General features: G+C 46.6%; 1 protein-coding gene across 5 annotated transcripts in view; it reads right to left on the bottom strand.

Annotated features, from left to right (window-relative positions):
- Window positions 1–19,850, bottom strand: part of efl1 (elongation factor like GTPase 1) — a 94,651-nt gene that overhangs the window by 54,092 nt on the left and 20,709 nt on the right. For 3 of the 5 annotated variants that reach the window (XM_049717402.2, XM_049717400.2, XM_049717401.2), the window contains exons 4-7: window positions 10,204–10,288; window positions 5,677–5,810; window positions 4,696–4,833; window positions 4,098–4,309 (exon numbers count right to left, since the gene is read on the bottom strand). In XM_049717402.2, coding sequence (XP_049573359.1) covers window positions 4,098–4,309; window positions 4,696–4,833; window positions 5,677–5,810; window positions 10,204–10,288 — 569 coding nt within the window. Of the gene's footprint in view, window positions 1–4,097; window positions 4,310–4,695; window positions 4,834–5,676; window positions 5,811–10,203; window positions 10,289–19,850 lie in introns of those variants that run through there. The other 2 variants (XM_049717404.1, XM_049717403.1) reach the window with 2 other exon arrangements.

Below are 19,850 nucleotides of genomic sequence, written 5' to 3'. Positions count from 1 at the left end.
ACCATCACCATCAACAACTCCTCCTCCCCCGCCTCCCCTCCTCTCCTGCCCCCCCTTCCCGATCTCCCGCCCTTCCCCTCTCTCACTGCCTTCTCCCTTGTCGACTCCTCCACCATCCTAGACATCATCACCGCATCCAAGACAACCACCTGCTCTCTCGACCCCCTTCCAACGATCTTAACGAAGGCCTGCCTCCCTGTCCTCCTCCCTTACCTCACCACCCTTTTTAATCAGTCTCTATCCCTCGGCCACTTTCCCACTGTTTATAAGCTTGCAGCCATCACCCCATCCTCAAAAAGCCCACCTTGGACCCACTCAACCTCTCCAACTACCGTCCCATCGCTAACCTTTCATTCTTTTCCAAAATCCTTGAACGCATTGTCTCCGCCCAACTCCACACCCATCTCCAATCCAACAACCTCTTTGAACCGTTTCAGTCCGGATTCCGCCCACTTCACAGCACTGAAACAGCTCTTGTTAAAGTCACCAACGATCTCCTCATTTACGCTGACTCTGGTTCCCTCAACATCCTACTACTACTTGACCTTAGCGCAGCCTTTGACACTGTGAACCATTCCATCCTCCTCCAAAGGCTGCGCCAACTACGTGTTGAGGGCACTGCACTCGACTGGCTCACCTATCTCACCAACAGAAACCAGTTCATTTCTCTCTTCGGTCACACATCCATCCTCTCCCCAGTTACACAAAGGGTCCCCCAAGACTCAGTTCTTGGCCCCCTCCTATTCATCTGTTACCTCTTTCCTCTTGGTAATGGCATCCGCAAACTTAATCTAGACTTCCACTGCTATGCGGATGACACCCAGATCTATGTACGCACCACACCAACCCATAACCCTTCCCTCACCCACTTTGAAACCTGCATCTCTACAATAAAAACATGGCTGTCCCACAACTTTCTCAAACTCAACAGTGATAAAACAGAGCTCCTCCTCATAGGCACTAAATCCTCCCTTAATAAAACTGGATCCATCACACTCACTGTTGGGAATGATATACTTTTTATCATTGGAATCTATGTATCTACTTTTGTGTGCAAGATTCTCTGCAGTATGTGACCATCAGGCCTTGTGAAAATGACTTAGGGGCATATGGCCGGCTAGTCATTAGCCGCGCTATACAATAAGCCCCACAGTTAGCTAGACATGATCAGATCATGAGATTGTCATGGGATGGCTGAAGCAGACACACAGACTATGTTTTTGTTAAGTTAATGGTCATGAGACGTCCATACTGCTCCGTCCATAAGAGTATCCCCTTTGTTCTGTGGTAATGAGATAACTATGGAATGTACTTCCTGCCTGGGAACCTACCCGATCATGTACACTTGCCCAATTGTTTCTCAATAAAAAGCTCGGCTAATCTCAAGAAGAGCGCGAATCTCAGCCACACTTGCTGTGTCTGGGGTGCGCCCTTCTGCGCAGGAGAAAACGCTAAGCCAAGAAAGACCTACCGCCTCTGAGATTGATTTCAGATAAATGTTGTCAACCCAACACTCACCATCGACTCCACAAACATCACTCCCTCCCCCCTGGCACGCAACCTTGGCATTATTTTTGACCCCACACTGTCCTTTCACCCTCAAGTTAGCTCAGTTGTCAAGACCTCCTACTTCCACCCCCGACGCATTGCAAAAATCCGGCACTGCCTCTCTCTCCCTGCCGCTGAATCCCTCATCCACGCCTTCATCTCATCCCGGCTTGACTACTGCAACTCCCTTTTCACTGGAATCACTGCTCACTCACTCCATAGACTGCCAAAACCCTGCTGCCCGTCTCCTTACCCACACCCGGTCCCGTGAACATATCACTCCTGTTCTCCACTCTCTTCACTGGCTCCCCATTGAGGAGCGCATCATCTTCAAGATACTCCTCCTCACCTTCAAAGCCCTCCACAACCTGGCTCCCACTTACCTATCCGACCTCCTTGTCCCCTACTGTCCCAACCGCCCCCTCCGATCCCCCAACACCTCACGTCTGACATTCCCAAAATCTAAACTCAAATCCTTTGGGGACAGAGCCTTCTCCTGCACTTCACCCCGACTCTGGAACTTTCTCCCTCAGTCTGTCTGTGACTCACCCACACTCCCCATATTTAAGTCTCGTCTAAAAACCTACCTCTTCTCTCAAACCTATGACCTCCCCTACCCATAACTGGTTTTCTCGTCTTAATTTTATCCCATTGTCTCTTCCCCGTCCCCCTACCCCTCCCCTCCTGTTTGTCTTTGCCTTCTTCCCTGTAAGCATCTTTGGGTTTCTGAAAAGCGCTATGCAAATTTAATGAATTATTATTATTACATACACATATATATATATATATATACATATATATATGTGTGTGTATATTATATATATATATATATATATATATATATATATATATATATATATATATATATATATATATATATATATATATATATACACACACACACACACACATACATATATACGTATACATACATATATACATATACATACATATATATACGTATACATACATATATATATATACATATACATACATACATATATATGTATATATATATATATATATATATACACTTTTTTTTCCCTGTGCGGCTTGGCGGCCCGGTACCAAGTGAGCCACGGACCAGTACCGGTTCGCGGACCGGGGGTTGGGGACCCCTGATCCAACACATTTGTAGGTTTAATAAAATGCAAATAAATTTGAGAAACAAAAAAGTTTTTTTATTTTCTAAAAGTACATATAATGCCATTTTGTTTTGTTTCGTTTCATTTTATTTTTGTTTAGTTTTTGAATAATGTTATTTTGGTCTTACCGCTGCCACATTTTCTGGAGTTTTGGCGGTGCAAGGTCGACCAGTAGATTTTCATTTCAATGCTGATCCACTGGCTCTGAAGTTAGTAACCCATAACAAGATCATGTTTCGAGCAGGTATGGGATCATGTCTACCAACGCTCGTTTTGTTGCAGTTACAGATTCATTCCTGATATGGGATCATGTCTACCAAGTCTGAAGCGCAAACAGAACGCTTGTTTTGTTGCAGTTACAGATTCATTCCTGATAAACGTTTCCACAATGAAAGCACGATGCTCATCGGTCCAATTCATGTTAGCAACTGAAACAAAACAAAATAACATTATTCGAAAACGAAATGAAAATTAAACAAAACGGCATTATATGTACTTTAAATAAAAAAGGTTTTTGCTTCTTTAATTTATTTGCATTTGATCAAACCTACAAATGTGTCAGATCCTTTTGCAGCACACTATAGGTTGCAAAAGACAAATGTCATGAGACATAGCAACCTCACTGACAGCTTGTGTGTGATTGGAAACGTAGCAAGTGTTTTTTCATCAGGGTCCATAATAAAGGTTGCAAAGGGTTGCAATGATGTTTGACAGACATTCACATACTACTTTAATGATCACTAAGTTTTTCTTGAGGCCCTAAAACTTTGATTTGTTACAAATGTGTCTGGGACCTGAAAAATTTTTTGCAACCATGAAAACTGTTTAGGACTGTCTGCCTAACATCTTTGCAACCTCTTGCAACGTTTAACGAACCCTGATGAAAAATCAACATTCACTACATGCACACACATTTGCAAACGTTCGCCACTAAGTGAGGTACGGACTTTAGAGACAATGTGAATGTTGAAGAAAGTGTTCATGAAAGCGATAGTTAGTGGATATTTTGAAGATAAAGAACTACTGGCCACTTTTTTGTACAGTGGCTTGGAAAAGAATTGTTAGTTTTTGACCTTTTGCCACATTTCAGGTTTCAGAGATTTAAAATTAGATTTTTTATTGTTAAGAATTAACAAGTGGGATACAATTGATGATACTTTAAACTATGTCACTGTGCTGGTGCTAATTTATTGCCAATGTGGCGACGTAAACAGGAATGGTCACATGACATCCAGATCTCTATACAACATTAATGAGCCACAAAATAAGCAATCCAGTGGAGATGACGATGCCTTTTTTTTTAACATTTGAGCTGCCTGCTGATTTTCGCACAGGATAGATGAAAAGTAGGAGGTAATCATTGACCCAAATATAAAAGGACTTTTGAAAATAGACCATCTTCACCTGAAGCCCCATCCATCAAGAGCACTGGCAAAGACCACATTTCCTTGATCAGGAGAGAAATAGAGATGAGAGTCATCAGCCTCCTCCAGCCCTGCACTCCAGTCATACACTTGATCTTCGAGTGGGGTCTCACACCCTTGCTCCTCTTTTGTTTTCTCTGCTTGCTTCTCCATCACTCTGGATGTGAACAAGGTTCCCGTAATCGCATTCACCTAAAATATGATGGATGGATGGATGGATGGATGGATGGATGGATGGATGGATGGATGGATGGATGGATGGATGGATGGATGGATGGATGGATGGATGGATGGATGGCAGATAAAAGATAATAGATGGATAAAAAAAATAGAGATAGAGATGGCAAGAGAAAGACAGAGAGGTAGAGATATAGAGATAGCGAGAGGGAGAGCGAGTGTGCGAGAGAAAGGATAAAGAGAGAGAAAGAGGGAGAGAGAAAGATGAACAGATGGATGTATAGATGATAGATGAATGGAGAAATAGATAAAAAGATAAACAAACACGGCACAACAATATTGTAGTTGAAATGTTTTTAAAGGCTACAAGGGTGTACGTAAGACAATTGCTAGAGCTTCACCTGTTCCATAATCTTTTGCAAGTGGGCATAAGCTTCTTGAGGGGTAAACTTGAGTTCCACGATAAGTCGGTCGATTTTATTAATGACCAGAACGGGCCTGATGTTCTCCAACCAAGCCTGTCGCAGCACGACCTGCGTCTACCATGACGATCAGATAAAACAAATTTTGAGAACATGAAAAGCAAGTAATACAAGCAATCTGCATGTTCCCTTGTTAGTATGACATTTTATGGATTTCCATTTTGAAATCATTTCCAACGGCTTCTTTGCGTTTGCTGCTATTGTTCTATTGTTAAATGTTTATCAAGTAAAACATATTTAGTTTTACATCCCACTCTTTTATGCAACTTATTTGTTGAAGCAATGTCCTGTTTAAGAGGTAGCCGAGCTTATTTAAAGTGTGCCGCTAATTAGAAATAGTGAATGAAATTATCATATTATGACAAAATGTCAGAGTTGGATGCTGGTGGTGAAGGATGGCGCTGTTGTCGGAGTGGCAGCCTCCCAAAAGTGCTTTCCTCTTCTTTCTCTTTGTCTGTAACATGGAGTTCACCCGCAGTGATGTGTGGCCACAGTCAGCCATCCACTCGACAACGTCGGTGCCTTCTACCGCACCTCGGGGTGTGCAGATAAGCTCGGCATAGGAGGATATTTTTCCCGTGCCTGGCCCTGGCAGTCGGGATGGCTGAGTGCGTCGGTCGGGATCGGCGTGACTCAGCGACATCCGGCCAATGCTGACCGGGTCCGGCTACCGCACCTTGGCCTCACACCATCTTTCTTTCAGTCAAATTGCAGCGCCCCACACAAAATCTCTCTATGAATATAGACTACATCTATTACCAAATGAACAGTAATAGTAATAAATCCTAAAATTTCCAATGCCAGTGAGGTTGGTAAGTCAGGAAGAAAATTAGCAGCAACAAGACAACAACAACAACAAAAATAAATCAGAATTATTTGGTGCTTCATCGCAAAACATACCTGTGGGCAGACTCCCTCCACAGCATCAACAACAACAATGGCACCATCACACAGGCGGACGGCAGTGGAAACTTCAGAAGAGAAGTCAACGTGCCCCGGAGAGTCAATCAAATTCAGTAAGAAATCTTCATCACCTGATGAGGGGGTGGAAGATAGTTACAGTACAGTCACAAATATAGTTAATCTTTACCCGTTTTTTATCAAATTTTCATGATGATAATGCGATGGTGGTGATCAAAACATGGATGTTTGATAGGAGGAAATGCTAGTACCTTATTTTCCGCACCATAAGGCGCACCTAAAAACCTTTAATTTTCTCCAAAAACAAAGATGCGCCTTTTAATATAGTGCGCCTTTCGTGTGGACCGAATTCCAAAATCTGTAAAGTTGTTTTGTGTGGCTTCCGTATTATACGGTCTTAATATGTAGACACGATGAACCAATCAGAGGACATTACGTTTTACGTAGATCGGGCAAAAAACAATCAGAGGACTGTATGTAACACGTACGTAGTGTACGTACCTCCGCCGCCATTGATAAATATATGCTATCGTTTGTGCAAATCAAAACAACTTAGACTGGCACAAACGGTAGTATTTATTTATCAATGGTGGTGGAGGTACGTACTTTGCACGAAACATAGTATTTATTTACCAATGGCGGCAGAGGTACATATTCCTCTAAATGTTACGTCCGGTCCTCTGATTGGTTTACCACCACGATCTACGTAAAACGTAGTGTCCTGATTGGTTCATCGGGTGCCTGTGTGTTACGTCTCTGCGTGATGGAAGCCACACAAAACAACTTTACAGATTTGCGGAAACGATAGTATTTATTTACCAATAGCGGCAGCGGTAAGTACTCCTCTATGTGTCACGTTCAGTCCTCTGATTGTTTTTTTTGTCCCGATCTACATATGCAAAACAATGTCCTGTGATTGGTTCATATTACGGAAGCCACCCAAAAGAACTTTACAGATTTTGGAATTTGGTCCACACAAAAGGCGCACCTTTATTTTTTGAGAAAATCAAAGGCTTTAAAGTGCACCTTATGGTGCGAAAAATACAGTACTTATTTTAATCGGTTATGTACAAATAAATTTTTAAAAAAAAGATTTTTTTTTAGATTCTATCTCGACCCCTCCGTGAGTCGTCACCTTACCGTGGTGGAGGGGTTTGCGTGCCCCTATGATCCTAGGAGCCATGTTGTCGGGGGCTTCGTGCCCCTGGTAGGGTCACCCATGGCAAACGGGTCCTAGGTGAGGGGCCAGACAAAGCACGGCTCACAGAAGCCCCTTATGACGAGTAAAATAAATGGACTTCGTTTTCCCTCGCCCGGACGCGGGTCACCGGAGCCCCCCTCTGGAGCCAGGCCTGGAGGCGGGGCTCGAAGGCGAGCGTCTGGTGGCCGGGCCTTCGCCCATGGGGCCCGGCCGGGCACAGCCCGAAAAGGAAACGTGGGTCCCCCTTCCCATGGGCTCACCACCTGTGGGAGGGGCCAAACGGGTCGGGTGCAGTGTGAGCAGGGTGGCGGCCAAAGGCAGGGACCTTGGCGGTCTGATCCCCGGCTGCAGAAGCTGGCTCTTGGGACATGGAATGTCACCTCTCTGGCTGGAAAGGAGCCCGAGCTGGTGTGCGAGGCAGAAAAATTCCGACTAGATATAGTCGGACTAGCCTCCACGCACAGTTTGGGTTCCGGTACAAGCCCTCTCGAGAGGGGCTGGACTTTCTTCCACTCTGGAGTTGCCCACGGTGAGAGGCGTCAAGCAGGTGTGGGTATACTTATTGCCACCCGGCTGGGCGCCTGCACATTGGGGTTCACCCCGGTGAACGAGAGGGTAGCCTCCCTCCGCCTTCGGGTGGGGGGACGGGTCCTAACTGTTGTTTGTGTCTATGCAGCAAACGGCAGCTCAGAGTACCCACCCTTCTTGGAGCTCCTGGAGGAAGTACTGGAGAGCGCTCCTTCTGGGGACTCCATCGTTCTACTGGGTGACTTCAATGGTCACGTTGGCAATGACAGTGAGACCTGGAAGGGCGTGATTGGGAGGAACGCCCCCCCCGATCTGAACCTGAGCAGTGTTCTATTATTGGACTTCTGTGCTCGACACGGATGTTCAATAATGAACACCATGTTTAAACATAAGGGTGTCCATGTGTGCACTTGGCACTAGGACACCCTAGGTCGCAGCTCGATGATCGACTTTGTAGTCGTGTCATCGGATTTGCGGCCGCATGTTTTGGACACTCGGAGCTGTCAACTGATCACCACCTGGTGGTGGGTTGGCTCCGACGGTGGGGGAAGATGCCGGTCCGACCTGGCAGACCCAAATGCTCTGTGAGGGTCTGCTGGGAACGTCTGACAGAATCTCCTGTCAGGAAGAGTTTCAACTCCCACCTCCGGCAGAGCTTTTCCCACGTCCCGGGGGAGGCGGGGGACATTGAGTCTGAGTGGACCATGTTCCGCGCCTCCATTGTTGAGGCGGCCGACCGAAGCTGTGGCCGTAAGGTCGTTGGTGCCTGTCGTGGCGGCAATCCCCGAACCCGCTGGTGGCCACCGGCGGTAAGGGATGCCGTCAAGCTGAAGAAAGACTCCTATCGGGCCGTTTTGGCCTGCGGGACTCCGGAGGCAGCTGACAGGTACCGGATGGCCAAGCGGAACGCGGCTTCGGCGGTTGCTGAGGCAAAAACCCGGGCGTGGGAGGAGTTTGGTGAGGCCATGGAGAATGACTTCCGGACGGCTTCAAGGAAATTCTGGTCCACCATCCGGCGTCTTAGGAGGGGGAAGCAGTGCAACGTCAACACTGTTTACAGTGGGGATGGCGTGCTTGGCAGACTGGGGTGGTGGTGGTGGTTCCCCTCTTTAAGAAGGGGGACCGGAGGGTGTGTTCCAATTACAGAGGAATCACACTCCTCAGCCTCCCCGGTAAGGTCTATTCAGGGGTGCTGGAGAGGAGGGTCCGTCGGGAGGTCGAACCTCGGGTTCAGGAGGAGCAGTGTGGCTTTCGCCCTGGCCGTGGAACAGTGGACCAGCTCTGCACCCTCGGCAGGATCCTCGAGGGTGCATGGGAGTTCGCCCAACCAGTCCACATGTGTTTTGTGGACTTGGAGAAGGCGTTCGACCATGTCCCTCGGGAGGTTCTGTGGAGGGTGCTTCGGGAGTACGGGGTGCCGAGCCAACTGACAGGGGCGGTTCGGTCCCTGTATCATCGATGCCAGAGTCTGGTCCGCATTTTCGGCAGTAAGTCGGATTCGTTCCCAGTGAGGGTTGGACTCCGCCAAGGCTGCCCTTTGTCACCGATCCTGTTCATAATTTTTATGGACAGAATTTCTAGGCGCAGCCGAGGCATTGAGGGGGTCCGGTTTGGGGACCTCAGCATCGCGTCTCTGCTTTTTGCAGATGACGTGGTGCTGTTGGCTTCTTCAGGCCGTGATCTCCAGCTCTCGCTGGAACGGTTGGCAGCCGAGTGTGAAGCGGTCGGGATGAGGGTCAGCACCTCCAAATCAGAGTCCATGGTCCTCGATCGGAAAAGGGTGGAATGCCCTCTCCGGATCGGGGATGAGATCCTGCCCCAAGTGGAGGAGTTCAAGTATCTTGGAGTCTTGTTCACGAGTGAGGGGAGGATGGAGCGCGAGATCGACAGGCGGATGGGTGCAGCGTCGGCAGTAATGCGGACCCTGTACCGGTCCGTTGTGGTAAAGAGAGAGCTGAGCCAAAAGGCAAAGCTCTCAATTTACCGGTCGATTTACGCTCCTACCCTCACCTATGGTCAGGAGCTATGGGTCGTGACCGAAAGAACGAGATCCCGGATACAAGCGGACGAAATGAGTTTTCTCCGCAGGATGTCCGGGCTCTCCCTTAGAGATAGGGTGAGAAGCTCGGTCATCCGGGAGAGAGTCGGAGTAGAGTCGCTACTCCTCCACGTTGAGAGGAGCCAGATGAGGTGGCTCGGGCATCTTATCAGGATGCCTCCTGGACGCCTCCCTGGGGAGGTGTTCCAGGCATGTCCCACCGGTAGGAGACCCCGGGGACGACCCAGGACGCGCTGGAGAGACTATGTCTCTCAGCTGGCCTGGGAACGCCTTGGGATGAGCTGGATGAAGTGGTTGGGGAGAGGGAAGTCTGGGAGTCCCTCCTAAAGCTGCTGCCCCCGCGACCTGACCCCGGATAAGCGGAAGAAGATGGATGGATGGATGGATTCTATCTCGAATTGAAAATGAACCGATGAGGAAAATTTCAGACTTTCTGTAATTTATACGTGGGGAAATTTGCAAAATCGCAGGATGGTCAAAGACTCACTAACTGACTGAAGGACAAACAAGGCAACAAGATCATAATTAACTTTGCCTAGCTTTGGCTCAGTACTATGCTTCATTACAAATCCAAATTGAAATTCCTCATAGTTTTGTAAAACATCAATACACACGTTTAGCAAATGTTTTCACAAGGACCTTTCACAAACAAAGGCATTATATACCATGGTATCTTAATTTTACTCTAATAGAAAATTGGATTGATGCTGAATCTTACCCTCTTGGAAATGAAGAGAGATGGCACTGGACTTCATGGTGATTCCTCTGATTTGCTCATCCTCTCTGCTGTCCAGATACCTTAGCTGTAAGATCAGCACCAGAAAAAAAAACATGATTGGGAAACAGGAAGGAAGTAAAATTAATTAATTCCGGAAGTAAAATTAATTAATTCCAAACTAAGCAGCTGAGTGTAGTGCGAGAGATCAGGGGTGCAGTGGGAAATTTTCCAGCTTCACTTAATTTGACTGAAAAGGATTATCAATTACAGATACTGTATCTATTTGTTTATCTATAGCAGCAACATATAGTGAAAAGAAGAATAAAATAATGATCCGTTGCATTGCAGACGGTACCGTATTTTCACGTTTATTAGGCGCGGATAAAAGTCTTAGATTTTCTTCAAAATGTGCAGCGCGCCCTATTATGCAGTGGTCCCGATGTGTGTTGTTGTTGTAAGGCGGACATATTAAAGAGCGCCATGAGAACGTTAGAGGGAGAATTGTGGGCGTGGATTTGCAGTATGAATTAATTTAAATTTGGTCTGCACCACAGTTTTCTTATAATTTTTGCGGGAGCTTGAAGCAATGTATAAGGTACCATCTTTAAAAGGGGAGATGTTAGAGGGAGTGGAATACAATGGTATGCCCCAGCAGCACTGCTGTGTTGTGTTACGTCATGACGCACGGGCGTCGGTGCAATACAGTCACACACTTAAGCACTCGCTTTCATCCTCTGTCTCATTATTATCTATACATATACACACAAACATATCTAAGGAGACCAGGTGTTTTTTTCCACCCAACACCATCGCTGTTGATCTGTGACTATGCGTGCCCATCTCACAGCCGATGTGAAAAAACAAGTGAAGCAAATGAACGCCAAGCTTGCTAACATGCTATACATGTCTGCTGGCACCGTTGTTCGAGTTTTCGTAAATGCCGGTATCATATCCGAGGAGCCACACGGCACGGAAAGTGACTCTGACAGTGAAGAAAGTGAACCTGGCATGTCTGTTGGAGATTTAGTGCTGCTGTTCAATTCGGAAACAGAGGATGAAGACTTCGATGGGTTTAATTGATGACCATTACCGGTAATAAAATGTGAATACCAAACTCAGTTTTGCTCCCGCTTCATTTTTAAATACATACGTACACTTGTATGCTTGTGTGTGTGTGTGTTGTTATTGTTGCCATGAGAAACGTTTACAGGGGAAGTGTGGGCGTGGATTTGCAGTGCGCCCAGTGTGTGTGTGCTGTTGTCACAGCCGATGTGAAAAAACAATCGAAGCAATGAATGCCGAGCTTGCGGTCATTCCGGGAGGCACGACAAAGAAACTCCAACCGCTGGACATCGGTGTGAACCGGCCATTCAAAGTAAACATGTAAAACAAGTAAAGCTAACATGTCTGCTGGCACCGTGTGTGTGCGTGCGCACGTGCATGTCAAGTTGTTTCAATGTTTCACCCAGTTCTTGCTTAAACTTGGTAAAAGCCTGGTCTGAAGAATGCAAAGGGACAACTCAAATCTTCATTTAGTTTTCCTTTAATTGGGTTTCAGTTTACATTCTATTTAGGTCCCAAATAAGGTTGTAATGTAGATTGTACTTCAGGTTGATAACGTTTAAACAAGTAAAGAAAATGAAGAAAGTATTACATAAAATAAACATTTGTTTCATTGTAATTTAAACTGAACCTTTGTCTATTATTGTAATTCAAAATAAACTTAGGTCTGTTCTTATAATTCAAAATAAACACTTGTTTATTCTTATAATTCAAGATAAACATTTGTCTAAATTGACATACTTAAACTTTGAAACAAGTACTCAAACTTCACATTTCAACTTAATTTGACCATTCAAATCGATAGTTACTCAACAATCAATACAAATGTCCATTTTCATACCAGTTGCGTCTTGACCGTGAGCTGATGTTTTGTTGTTTGTTCCAGTGCTACCAAACATTTCTCCTTTGTTTATTGCTCTCCATGCCATGCAGGCTACAGAAAGTATATAGGTAGTTCCAGGGCTCAAGGGTTGGACTGGTTTTGTCTGACAGTTTAATATTTCTCTGCCCCCTGCAGGTTGGGAGGTTTGGAGCTGATTGCAAGTTGCCTGTTTCTGAGTGCCTGTTTGAGTGAATGTGGCTTTCACCTCTGAGTTGACATGACACCTCCCACTTGACCTCCTGGTTCTTGAACCCAAGGAGGTCACACCCGTTGTGGCGCAGGCGTCCAATTCATTATTGATGGTTTTGCTGTTGTTCTTCTGCAGGCAACAGAACGATGACAGGTCTGACGTTTCTATGAAGAACTGTAGGAGGGATTTTTGTTAAGAGTTTCTTCCTTTGATCCGGTTTTGTGACTGGATAACTGGGGAAGGTTCGGGCATGTACATCTCTGATGATGCCTTTCTTGTCTGTGTTGACGCTGACAACTCTGGCAAGTTTGTACGGCCCTCTCAAGGCGTTTTGGTCAGCCAGACAGACGATATCTCCAACAGTTACGTTTGTTTGTGTTGTATGCCATTTACTTCTTATATGAATAGGTTAGGCCCCGCTAACTAACTCCACTTTTTCCAGAATCGGTCAACTTCAGTTTGGATGGCTCAACTTATTGTAGGAGTAGCCTTCAAACTCAAAGCTTGCCAGATCTCCTCTGGGTCCAGTTCTTCCCAGCAGAAGGGAATTTGGTCTGATGTAGTCTACACAGTCCTCCCGGCTCTGGGTTCTGGCATCTATGGGTCTCTCATTGGCAAGGTTAGCGGCCATGTAAAGAAAGGTTTGGAACACACTCCATGTAAAGCATCCATTTCCTCCCAGGTTTTGCAGAGCACGTTTCACTGTCCAAACAGCAGCCTCTGCAGCTCCATTCCTGTGAGGGGAATCAGCTGGGTGAATTTTCCAACTCCACTCTGTTCCATGTTTGGAGGCTTTATTTTCAACTTCAGAATTTTTCAGCTGGTCCAGAAAGAGGTAGAGCTCTCTAAGGGCAGGTCTGGCTCCCACAAAGTTATTTCCTGGGTCTGACCACAGCTTCTTTGGATGCCCTCTCAGAGCTGTGAATCTGTTAGCAGGAAACCTTCAGATGACTAGTCTCTGACAACATTGGCGTGAAGAGCATACAGGAGAAGACAATTCCCCATACCTTGAGCCTTACTCTCTTCCTCACTTCATTCTTCACTTCATAAGGTCCAAATAAATCCACTGTTGAGTATTCAAATAGTTTGAATGGTGTTATCCGTTCCATTGGAAGGTCACTCATGATCTGCTTACATGTTCTGGCTCTGGCCTTTGTGCATGTCACACAGCTGTAAACAACTTTCTGAGCTAATTTCCGGCCTTTTATTATTCATGCCTTCTTTTTCGTCTGAAGGAGTGTACCTGCAATTTCTTCATGATTTTTCTTGTGGGCTTCTTGAGCTAGAAGTGTGGCTATCAATGCATCATAAGGTAATATTGGTACAGTGTTTTTTTCATCATTAAAGAGCTGAAATCTTCCTTCACAGACTAAGAGTCCAGTCTTTGCATCTCTGAATATGGCAAGTCTGTTGAGGGTGGTGTCTTGAAAAGCTGGACCTTCTTGGGCTGCGAGGAAGAGATCTCTTTGTGCAGCTTCACATTCACCAATGGTAAGTATAGCTTGTTTAGTTCTGGATTTTATCTCTGCTGAAGAAAGTTCCTCCCACTTTGGTTTACTTGAGGCTGTGGCTGAGCTCTTTGACAGGACCATTTTCCACTTCATTGCAGCTCTCCATACCCAGGCAACGATTCTGATCAACTTGGTTAAGCTGCTGAACTGAGTTCTCTCACTGCAAAACCAGCTGGTGGTCTTCGGACTTGAATCTTAGATCCTTCTCCATCTGGGCTTTTTGGTATGGCGTCACTCCTAGCTGCTGCTGTAGGATCTGGGAGAGTACTAACAGATGGCACATCACCCTGTCCTGTCTTAACTTGTGACCTGGTCCGTGCTGCTGAGAAGGACTTCCTTTGGAGTCTATCTATGCCTTCCTTAGCATAGGCTGCGACTTCTTTGGCATATTTCTTTGGCCACTCTTCTCCAGGTTGCTTTAGAAACGGGTCTTGTCTGCCACACAGACTTCTCTTGGAGGTCCTCTGGAGATGGACCTCTTGTCATGACGTCTGCAACATTGAAGTCCCCTGGGATCCACCACCAGTCATCAATTGATGAGGATTTCTGGATTTCTCCAACTCTGTTCGCGAAAAAGGTTTGATACCCATAGCTGTTTCTTTGGATTGTGCCCAATACAGTTTGACTGTCCAGCAGATGGAGCCATTTCTCAATCTCCATCTGACTGCGTTTTTCAATATATTTTCCAAGGTGAACTGCATAGACTGCACCACAGATCTCAGCCTTGACTGGTTCCCCCTTCTGATCGAGTGGTCTAAGCTTTGCTTTGGACTCAACCAGCCTGACTTCAACGCCTTGTGTTGTCTCCCATCTTAAGTACACCACGGCTCCATAGCTGTGGTCACTACCATCAGAGAATGTTACTCCCCAAGGCTTTCCAGTCCAGTCACTTGGAGTAAGGCTTCTGTGGAACGTTACTTGGCTGAGATGTATGCACACTTCAAACACCTGAATGGCTTCTTCTCTCAGCTTTCCAGATAATGGCTTGTCCCATGTATCCCGGGTCGCGCTGTTCCCAGCCTCTTGAAATGCCCTTCTAACTAAGATGGCCCTTTTGTTCAGCAGGTGTGACAAGACCTATTGGGTCATACAAATAAGCCACCTGGCTTAGTAACTGCCTTCTAGTCAGCAGGTTAAGAGTTTTCCCTCTCACCTCCCATTCAAGAAGATTTTGACCCCCTCTCATTTTGTTTCTCCTCTTTGAGAAGTTGATTGACATCATTGGGTACAGTTTATCACTTTCCACAAGGTAGCCGACTCCCAAGGCTTTGTTGTCCCCTTCTTTCATTTGGTTTGGGAGGATCGGCACTCTATGTGTTGATGGTTCTGCCTTTGGGGCAACTGCTCCTGCCTCCCACTTTGGCCTGCAGGACCCAGGGCTTGAGGAAGAATCCGCCTGGCTTCAGAATTTCTTCAACTCTTTTGGTGTTCTCGCCCAGCTTTTCCAGGTCATTGTGGTAAGTCAGGATATCGTCAGCATAAGAGTCCTCCGCTAGGATCCTACTTTCGTCCTCCAAGTGGGAAAACATGGGTAGATTTGCAGTCTCTCTCATGGCCTGCTGTGCAATGCATCCTGCTGGTCGATCGCCAATGTGATCTAGTGATGGCATACTCTTTAATATCTCCATCCTCAGTGTCTCTCCAGAGAAATCTGTAGAGATGCATTTCCAGGTCTTCCAACCACAGAATTATACATCTTTTTGGTGTCTCCGCGTGCTGCGTACGCACCTCTTCTGAATCTGAGAAGCACTGCTCGGATCGGGTTGAGGACATCAGGCCTTTTCAACAGGAGATCGTTCATGCTGAGTACCTTGAACTTTTGGCTACTGTTCCAGACGAGACGCACAGGTGTTTTGCGAGAATGAGGGTTTGGCGCCACCAAGTGGCTGACATACCATACTGGCCCCTTCCAGTCGGCAATGGTCTCTGCGGTAAGCTTCTTTGCTGCTCCTCTTTCCACCATCTCATGGACCTGAACTCCATATGCCACCCTCCACTCTGGTTCTCTCCTGAGATGTTTTTCTGTCCTCAGAAAAGTAGCCTCCACTCCACTCCTATTATTGGGTTGAAAAACCGGATCCTAAATCCAAGGATAGTTTGTGTCCCAGTGTGGTTCACTGCTGTGAGCATCTGCTTTGACGTAGGTGAGACCTTTCCTTTTAATTTCCAGCTCCTTTTCTTCATGAAGTGTCATTTCCTTGCCCCCTGGTTGACATTTCCTGCATCTGCATCCTCCACACTTTGGTTCACAAGCTGGCCCAATACTATCCCACTTCCACCAGTCAAGAAACTCTGTCGGCAACAGTGCTTCTGGTTACAGCGTGAAATTCTTCTGATACAGTGAGCTCTTGGTATTTCACTCCAGTGGCTCTCATGGATCGGGCAAAGTGTGTTTCAGATGTGTGTGCAGCCATATTCGCCTCACAGAGATCTGGATGCGCTCCACCAACGGTCTTTCCTAATGGGCCCTCCCATAGGACAAGGTCTTCAATCACCTTCACTCTCTGCGGAGTGAGTCATCCTTCGCGGTGACTGATAAGAAGCTCGATGTGCTCTGGTCTTTTCAGATCTTCCAGTCTGGTTTCTGGGAAGAACTCCATGAGTTGCTCAGGTTTTATTGCTCTGTTCACTCTGGCAATTTCATCTAAGCCATAGCAGACAAGCTGATGAGCTTTTTCTGTGCCTGTGGGCATCTTGACCCTCACTCTTAGTAAATACCTCTTGGTCTTGACCTTCATAGCAATTCTTCCACCCCATGGACAACTAGAGTGATCTTTTCACTGCACAAACCCAGTCTTCTGGCAGCTCTGTGGGTGATATAATTAGTGTCTGAAGCCAAGTCTATCAGTGTTCCTATCTTCTGTCCTGCATTGGCAGTGACCTCTAGCAGCATTAGAATGACTGGTAGCTCTTGCAGGGCACCTGACTTCATCACTCCAGGCTTGTCAGTACAGTGTGTCTTTGCAGTGACGTTTGTGAAAGCACTTCTAAACTTTTCTTCTAACTCTGGTGAGAGTTCAGACACAAATTTCTCTTGGTCTTCTGTAAGCTTGGGCCTACTCACGCTTGACCTTTGTGCTCTGTCTGTTTCACTCCTTCTAGAGCCCCCTCCTCTCTGGCAAAGAAAGAAATGGTGGTCGGCAGAACTCCCTCTGAGACTGTAGAAGCAGTCTCGGTTCCTACACAGGTAAGTATCTTTACATCTACCATCATCTCCATGACATTGTAGACACTTCTCGCATGCTCCCAGTTTTTCCACAGCACCCAGCTCAAGGGTTGGACTGTTTTTGTCTGACAGTTTAATCTTTCTCTGCCCCCTGCAGGTTGGGAGGTTTGGAGCTGATTGCAAGTTGCCTGTTTCTGAGTGTCTGTCTGAGTGAATGTGGCTTTCACCTCTCAGTTGACATGACTGTGTGTGTGTGTGTGTGTGTGTGTGTGTGTGCGTGCGTATGTGCGTGAGAGTGTGTGTGTGTGTTGTTGTAAGGCGGACGTAGTTGAGAGCGCCATGAGAACGTTAAAGGGGTAGTTGTGGGTGTGGATTGTATATATAAAACTCACGCCCTATGAGCCGTTGCGCCCTGTGTGTGTTAAACACAGTCATGGCACTTAACTGAGACTGCTTTTATTACAGTGCGCCTTTTGAAAGTACAGTACAACCCGTATTGGGCTTCCTGCAAGTATATTTGCACGGATCTTCAACCGTTCCCTGGAGCTGTGCGAGGTGCTCTCGTGCTTCAAAAGCTCTACCATTGTACCGGTGGCGAAGAAGCCCGCCATCACAGGTTTGAATGATTATAGTCTTGTCGCCCTGACATCTGTGGTCATGAAATCCTTTGAGAGGCTAGTGTTGAGCCACCTGAAGGACATCACGGGTCCCATGCAGTTTGCCTACTGAGCAAACAGGTCGGTGGGTGATGCGGTCAACATGGGACTGCAATACAGCCTGCACCACCTAGACACCCCAGGAACGTACGCCAGGATCCTGTTTGTGGACTTCAGCTCGACGTTCAACACCATCGCTCCCGATAGCCTCCACCAGAAGCTCATCCAGCTCGCGGTGCCTGCCTCCACCTGTCAGTGGATCACCAGCTTCCTGACCAACAGGAGAAAGCTGGTGAGGCTGGGGACCATCACATCTGACACCCGGATCACCAGCACTGGCGCTGAACCCGCTCAAAACCGTAGAGATGACAGTGGACTTCAGGAGACACTTCCACCCCTCACCATCCTCAGTAATGCTATTCCCACCACAGACACCTTCAAGTTCCTGGGATCCATAATCTCGCGGGACCTGAAATGGACTGGCCACATAAACTCTGTCCGGAAAAAGGCCCAGCAGAGGTTGTACTTTCTGAGACAGCTCAGGAAGTTCAACGTGCCACAGGAGCTGCAGAAGACCTTCTACAGTGCCATCATCCAGTCTATCCTCTGCACCTCCATCACTGTCTGGTTTGGATCGGCCAAGACAAGCACAGACTGCAACGGACAATCAGGACAGCAGAAAAGATGATCAGGACCAACCTACTATCTATCCAAGACTTTTACCTGTCCAGGACCAGGAAACATGCAAGTAACATCTATTCAGATCCTTCTAACCCCCCAGGTCACAGTCTGTTTGAACTACTCCCTTCTGGACGGCGTTACAGAGCACTGTACGCCAAAATCAGCAGACACGACTTCTTCCTCCAGGCTCTGATGAACTCACACCACTCTTAGAGTCTCAGAGACATCACTGGGCAGTAACATCCTGCTCCTGCTACTTAAACGTTGTTAGTCATCTGAATGTTGTTAGTCACTTAAATGTTGTACAGAGGCTGAGATCAAGTGGCATCAAATTCCTTGTTTGGCATGCACAATCTTGGCCAATAAAGCCGATTCTGATCTCTGTTGTGATCGATTAAACTGGACCACATTCCATACAGATTAACTCCATTAATGAGTAAATAGAGCACAGATCACTCTTATTTTCATATTTTTGGTTGGTAGTTTGCTTAGAATTTTCTCACGTATTCATTACCAACAGCATTTATCCTATACAGCAGTTCTTCACTTACAGTGGGGGTGCAACACCGGGTGGTGCGTGTGTGTGACCCCAGGAAACATGCTATGTTTCTGTACTAGAATAACGCATTAAATATATAAAGTAATTACACATCCACTACAGTAGGTGGTTGTGACATTCTTATTGTCGGAGTGTGCACAAGGAGTGTGACCACAGTCGCATATTTTTGTTGTTGTTGCACTGAGCATGTGCGCATATAGCACAGAGGAGAAGGACAAAACGAGAAAACACAATGGAAAAAATAGTTAACACGAATAGATAAATGACACTACTTATAATCATGGTGGCGAGTTTAAGGCAATCTTGACCAAAGTCCGGCCCGCGGGCCGGATCAGATTTCATTTTGCCCGTAGCTTCGGTCTTATAATGTATTATTTATGGCAGGCCTGTACTGTCAAACTGAATTAAAAAAAAAAAAAAAAAATCACTTGAAACTGTAATGCCTCCTATTACCAAAAGGTGGCAGCACCACCCGCTCCGCTCATTTCTGCCATGGCGACTGCAAAGAAAGCGAGGAAAGTTGACATTGAGGGCCGTCACTTTCAAGAGAAATGGGAATTTTTTCAAGATGGCGGGCACACGCAGCGGCCACTCTCTGTCCCGTCAGTACGGTGATTTGTTCGTCTAATGAGTGTTCGTCCGACAGTCTTATGTGTTCGTCTCGTCGTGCTATATCGTGCTACAAGTACAGCAGGCAGGTTCTGCTCGACATCGGCAGAAGTGGGTTTTGTGGCGTTCTGGACTTTGAAGCGGCGACATTAAAGGCGCTCGGATTGCTACGTCCTGAAACGTCGCCGACCTCGCCCGCCCCGGTTGGGAGCCGTCGGAAACAGTGTGCGAGGAGGCAGAAGAGGGGCAAGCGCGGAGGCGTCCGGGCCAGATTGGCGGACGACCCAGCTCGCCCGCCGGTGCCCTCCATTCTTCTGGCGAATGTTCGAT

The sequence above is a fragment of the Syngnathus scovelli genome, chromosome 4 (genome assembly GCF_024217435.2).
Source record: "Syngnathus scovelli strain Florida chromosome 4, RoL_Ssco_1.2, whole genome shotgun sequence".
Taxonomy (NCBI): Eukaryota; Metazoa; Chordata; class Actinopteri; order Syngnathiformes; family Syngnathidae; genus Syngnathus; species Syngnathus scovelli.
The sequence above is the reverse complement of the archived record's forward strand: the minus strand, read 5'-3'. Positions and strand labels throughout refer to the sequence as shown.